Source organism: Opisthocomus hoazin, chromosome 2, assembly GCF_030867145.1.
Source record: "Opisthocomus hoazin isolate bOpiHoa1 chromosome 2, bOpiHoa1.hap1, whole genome shotgun sequence".
NCBI lineage: Eukaryota > Metazoa > Chordata > Aves > Opisthocomiformes > Opisthocomidae > Opisthocomus > Opisthocomus hoazin.
This window is the reverse complement of record NC_134415.1, coordinates 78,878,267-78,884,266: the sequence shown is the minus strand read 5'-3', so window position 1 is coordinate 78,884,266 and position 6,000 is coordinate 78,878,267. Positions and strand designations below refer to the sequence as shown.

At 50.9% G+C, this 6,000-nt stretch overlaps 1 protein-coding gene across 1 annotated transcript in view; it reads right to left on the bottom strand.

Moving 5' to 3' along the window:
• Nucleotides 1–958: 958 nt before the first annotated feature.
• METTL24 (methyltransferase like 24) overlaps nt 959–6,000 on the bottom strand; it is a 48,308-nt gene continuing 43,266 nt past the window's right edge. Inside the window, exon 5 of the mRNA XM_075447090.1 lies at nt 959–2,466. Coding sequence (XP_075303205.1) covers nt 2,152–2,466 — 315 coding nt within the window. The 3' untranslated portion in view covers nt 959–2,151. The remainder of the gene's footprint in view (nt 2,467–6,000) is intronic.

Sequence of the window (6,000 nt, the reverse complement as noted above, 5' to 3'; positions counted from 1 at the left end):
TGCCTCATTTACCCGCTCGGGCACAGCTGGGCTCACCACCCGGTCAGTAGTCCTGGTCCGGCTGCACCGTCCTCTTTCTTCCCCAGACGAGGTGTTTGATGTGCAGAAGCCCACGTTAAGGTCTCTTAGAATTAAGCTCCACTTCAGAAAAAATCCAAGTGTAGCTAAAGAAGTGGATGGATTTGTTTTTAAAAGGAAGACCAAGTGGGGAGGCAGTAAATCAGAGACTCTGCATAACACGAGGCGCCGTCGGCGTGACAGCAAGGCAGTAGATTGAAAACCAGCGTGTGTCTGTTAAAAGAGAAAGGCTCTGACATTTAGCCACAAGTTAAAATTTCAAATGTGATTTGGAAGACGCGAGGGCACAGAGCTGGCTTTCTCTGAAGAGATTAAAATCCACCCCCATTTCCACCAGCCTACTCCTTCACCAGCGAGGCAGGGAGAGGATTTTATTTTCTTCTGCCTCCCCCACAGCAGCCCGAGGTGCGGGGCCTCCTCCGTGGCCGACACGGATGCGCAAAGCCAGGCTGCTGGCAGCAGCGTCGGGCCCCACGCCGGGCTCTGTGGGTCCGGGCAGGAGGAACACGCCGCTCCCCACAGCCCCTCAGCAAGGGTGGTGAGAGGAAGGTTGTCACCCCAGCAGGGTCACCTGCCTCTTCTGGGGGAGCTGAGCTGATGGGGTGAAGCAGTTTCTGCTGGGATGAGCGGTCCCTGCCCGCCCCGGGGCAGCAGGAGCCCTCAGGGACGGGGGAGAGGAGGAAAGCAGCTGCCTCGCTCGTGGCGAAGCCTGGGGAAGGTGAGGGGAATGGCGAGGCGAAGCGGTGCCTCGGGGAGAAAGCTGGCTCGCCTGGCTGGAAGGAGGTTGGCAGGGACCTTTAAAGGTCATCTAGTCCAACCCCAGAAACCAAAGGCAGTTACAAAGGCCACGTATCAAAGAAGACATGGAAGTGGTGTCAACTTGTATTTCAATGCAAAGTTTAATGTCAAAATGCTTTTTAAAAGAAGAAAAAACCCAACCTGCTGTCAATTTTTTAGCTCTCCCCGTTCCTTAGCTGCCCGGTGAAGGGCCAAGGCTGGTTCCCGGGAGCGCCCGGCAGCGTGCAGAGCCGCAGCACGCCGGCTGCCTGTGCCACCCCCGCAGCCAGCGTCGGTGCAGACCCCGCTGGTGCCTGCTGACGGCAGGGAGAGGCGGCCAGGCCACGGAGGTGCTGGAGGTAGCGGGCGTCCAGGCGCAGCACTGGAGAAGGCACCCAGTGAAACGTTCAACTAAACCCCGAAACAAACGGACAAAAGAGACCAGGTTTCACTTGCAGCTCTTTTAAACTAGTACCTCGCTAGATGAAAACCCACTTGCTACAGTCATCACAAGAGTAACTGAAAACAGGCTGTGCTTTGAGCGGATGAACTCGGGAAGCCCTGACTTCCATGGCTGAAGGGTGAGGAGGGGCAGCGCTGGCTGCAGCTCTTCTGCAGCTGAGTCTCCCTGTCCGGCCGTCTCCTGCGTCGGGCGCGCCGAACTCGCTTCGCGCAGCCAGGCTGCCTTGAAGAGCCGAAGGCAAGAGCACTCGGAAGCTGCTCAACGAAAACAGGTAGGAATTTAGTTTGGTGGTGATTTCTGCCTCTGCCAAATCCAGCCGAAATTTGCCAGTGGGTTGAAGAACATGCTGTTCTTGCCTAAAATCTGTTCTATAGGAAACAAGGCCAGCGTAAAAAAGGTGCAAATCAAAGACAACAGAGAAGTCACACTTGACCCTTCCTGAGAAAGGCACTGGCTGAGCAGCGCTCTGCTGCCCGAGGGCTGGTGCAGCTTGGTGCACAGAGCCCTGGGGCAGCCCCAGAGGGATGCCCTCCGCGCCAGCACGCTCCGGCACCAGGCAGCCTGGGAAAGCCGCACTGCTAACCAGCGCTTTACAGAAACCTCTGTCCTCTGAGACAGTGTACCTGCTGGCAAATATTTTGCTACATAAATCTGCACCATGTATCTTCTCCTAGTGCCGGTTCTTTTGACAACATACAAAAATAAAAGCCAGTCCATTTTGTTTGCAGTCGCTGTGTGCATATTTAGCAACTTTAGCCAGTGATGCCAAAGGCCTCTTCAATAACGCTACGGGGCCAGATGGCTCGCAGTCACGCATCATAAATTCCTTTCTGCTATTTCCATCTTGTATTCACCCAGCTCAGTGTGTAACAGCTACTGGCGTTGAAGGCCTCCTTTTTCAGAAACATCTGTGGTTTTGATAAGTCTTTGTAGGTATGGAAAAGCTTGAAGTCCTTCAGCTCCAATTCTCGGAGCAGACTGTACCAGTACCTCACCACGGTGCTGTCATTGCCGCTGACCTCAAACCCAGGCCAGTGGATGTGCACCTCAAAGACCAGCTGTCCTATCTGCTCAACAACATCTTCCAGGATCAGGTTTTCCAGTATTTTCCACTCGGCGCTCTCCACATCTGCCTTGAGGACATCAATCTGCAACAAAAACACCATTACTAGGTGAAAATAAGAGGCTTTGCAATTACCATCAGTAACATCTGAGGCCAGGCTTGTCCGTTTTGTAACACACATAATTGTTCTCATGTACAATGCCTTTTGTATTAAAGAAAAAACATTAAAAAAATCTCGGAGGATCCTATGGCTAAGATGGACTGTACGTGAAGTTTCAACGCTTGCCTGTTCACAGCCCTTCTCCTCCTGCCTCTGACTCCTGGTCTGAAAAGCTTTGTCACCCGAGGTGTCCGATGCAGCTCATCCTACAACCAAAGCATGTTACTGTTCCTTCACAAATCTTGTGGTGCCATCAAAGCTGTGGAAAAAAGAAACCCACCTAACTAAACTAAGGCATTACTGTTCCTTATTTCTCCATCACAAAACCCTGCAACAGAACAACGCATGCTGACAGCGACTACCATATCGCATTAGAGCGGGGTCCTCGTGTGCCACACACTACACACTACACGCACCACACAAGCGCAGGAGAAGGCCAAAGTGAGATGAATAGAATGAGCAGCTCAGGTCGCCAGCTACCCATGGCCAAGCTGCCCTCTGAAGCTTTTGCAGGCATCGCTACGGATATTGAGTGAGGAGGGCCAAATCAAAAAAGAGTTAGGCAAAGAGTCCGCGGGGTTTTAAGGGCAGCTCCTCCACAGATGAAGGGATAGCAGGAAAGACCTCGTGAAGCTGTTTGAAGGGAAAAATACATCTAATAAAGCACCTTGTTTTAGTTTTAGACAGTTATTCGATTTTGTAGTAAGATACTCAGCAATCCGACTTCTCACAGCCCAACACAACAGCGACTTCGCTTTGCTTGGAGATTAGCTGGAGGAGGGGAGTCACAGGATCCTTAAGGTTGGAAAAGACCTCTAAGACCATCAGGTTCAACCGCCAACCCAACACCACTATGCCTGCTAAACCATGTCCTGAAGTGCCACATCTACACGTTTTTTGAACATCTCCACGGCTGGGGACTCCACCACTTCCCTGGGCAGCCTGTTAATCGCATGCTTTAATAAAAAAAGAGCATTTTATCACAGTCCCCCACCAGGTAGAAAGCGATGACCGCAGGCGAGGGGCCTGTGTTTTCCAGAGCTGAACAAGGGAAGCTTCCCCACGTGAGAGCGGGGTTTGCCTGCGCCGGGTCCGCCTGAGCTGCTGCTGCTGCCCATCTGCTCATGCTCAAGATGCGTTTGAAGTGAAAAACTGAGAGAGTCAAGAATAGTCAAAAAAAACAAAAAGCAAAATCCCAGATTTTCTCTGGCAGCTTACCCTAACCGTTGTGGTCGTGTTGGGAAAGGCACCTGTGCAGGAACAGGAGAGAAATTTGGGTAGGCGATGTAAAAGCATCTCCAAGGCAGCCGTGCGGTCCCAGGACACCTCGCTGGCGTTGGGCCATGCCCCGTCCATGCGGGCAGCGGCCCTGGCTGCCAGAGTTTTGTGCGACAAGCTGTGAAACAGCTGAAAACCAAAACACTGCATTTTCAGAGCAGGGCTTGGAGAGTGGGACTCCAACGAGGTCCACAGTCACAGAGCGAGTAACGACAAACCGAGCCCCTGCTCATTCGTCTGCTCATTAAGGCGGCGTTGTGCCTCCTCTACGCTGAGGGGTTACTGAATTAAAGCCCACATTGTGGCATGTCTGCATCAGGAGTGGAGAGGAAGCTTCCACAGACAACCTTAGCTCTGGTATTTCCTAAGCTGACTCTGCAAGAAAGAGCCTGTCGGTCTGTCCATCCGTGGATTGGAGAAACGTTTTAACACAGCGCTGCTCCGGGTTCAAGGGGAGGCTGAATGTAAATGATGCTGCTCGTGACATTTCAGCTGAGAACTACTTCATGGCTGAGCTCACTTGTTTTCCTTTATACATTTAAATAGGTTACTTATTTTTCAGATACCAACTCGCAGCTCTACCTGTAATGCAGTTTTGTAGGTAGTTGATTCCACATGGGTGCAATTGCCATAGGACTGTGCTGCCGCACTTGAGGAACCACAGATTTTTATCTTTGGGAGACTTCTGTAACTTTGAAAGGAGACAAATTATTCAAAACCTTTTCTGGGGGGGAGAGGGTAGGAAGGAGAAATATTTCTGTTTGCTTTTGTTTTCCCACGATTTGACTTTATGGCAACAGCAGGAGGTCTTTTTCCCATGGTAATGTTTCCAGCCATCATCCAGGTTGGTTTGTTTTTCTCTCGTGACGCTAACTGCCGCTCTGGCTGCTCAGCAGGAACTCTGTACGCTCTGCGTTCTATTTGCAAAATTGATCCGAAAAGTGGCTGCTAACTAATGTTTCAGTAGGATAAAACGAGTTACCACCATAATGGCTCCAACACATGCTGGAATGACCAGGACAGAAACACCAGGCTAGCGGGGATGTGCTGCATACATGACCCCTCTTTGCTGCCTTTAGTGCCTCTGCACTGCCCCAAGACCCAGAGGGAGGAAGGGACCTGTCCCTAGCCACCAACTTTGGTGACTGCCTTCCAGGCAAGATGTCCATCTCAGCTCAGAGTCTCCACTTTACGCCATGGATAGGGAAAAATAAACGGCAGAACACCTTTATGTCAGAGTATCTGAGTGAATAACAAGCGTCCTGCTAACACCTAATGCAAGTTTTGTGATGATTACACCGCATCCCTCAGTGATAAGCAGCGCACTACTGATAAGATACGCACCACCACCTTCCAGACGCCTTGATTCAAAGTGCCATTGGAGGGATTAGTGGACAAATCCATAAATTCAGAGCTCTAATTCACCTGGGAGCACAGCTGGAGTCTGCTGCTGGGAGTAAATCCTGGAGGGCAAAGATCTACAGTGCCTGAAGGTAAAGGATGGCAGTCTATTGCCTGCTGGTTTCGAGCACCCACAGACTAATGCTGCTTCCTCTTATCTTCCACAGACTAACTAGGTTATCACAGAAAAGTAAAATACATAGATTTTTTTTTAATGTTTTCTCAGTGTTTAGCTCTCTTGGAAAAGCACTGCAGCATTGTAGCAGTTAGTTACACTTTGGAGAAAAAAATAGGCCTTTCCTCATGCATAAGAGAGCATAAAAATCAGCTGAAAAAAGAATGTGTTTTAGTTAGCGAAGGTTCACACGTACTGTATGAAGGCTCTTTTCTTCTTTTTTAGGGTCATGAGACTTGTTACAACCATGCATCATTTCCTAAAGCAGAGATCAGAGCTCTGTTGGCCTTGATCGGTTTTGGAACGCCAGGGTCACCAGGGATTTCAGGCTCTGTGCTGCCCCGTGGGCACCATTTAAAGCTCCCCGTGGAGAAGAGTCAACCGAGAGCGAGTCGCTGGAGGAAGCAATTCAGCTGTGTTACCACCAGCACCAGCTCAGCATGTGGCAGCAGCCGCCAGGAAAGGCCAAACCAGCATACACAGCACAGGTCAGGCATGGGGATCCCTCCCTTCCCTGCAGTGTAAGCTGGGAGCAAGGAGAGGAGAGCTGGTCACGGCTTTCAAGCAAAGGAGCGGAGCTCAGAATCAGCCCATCCTCCTGAGCC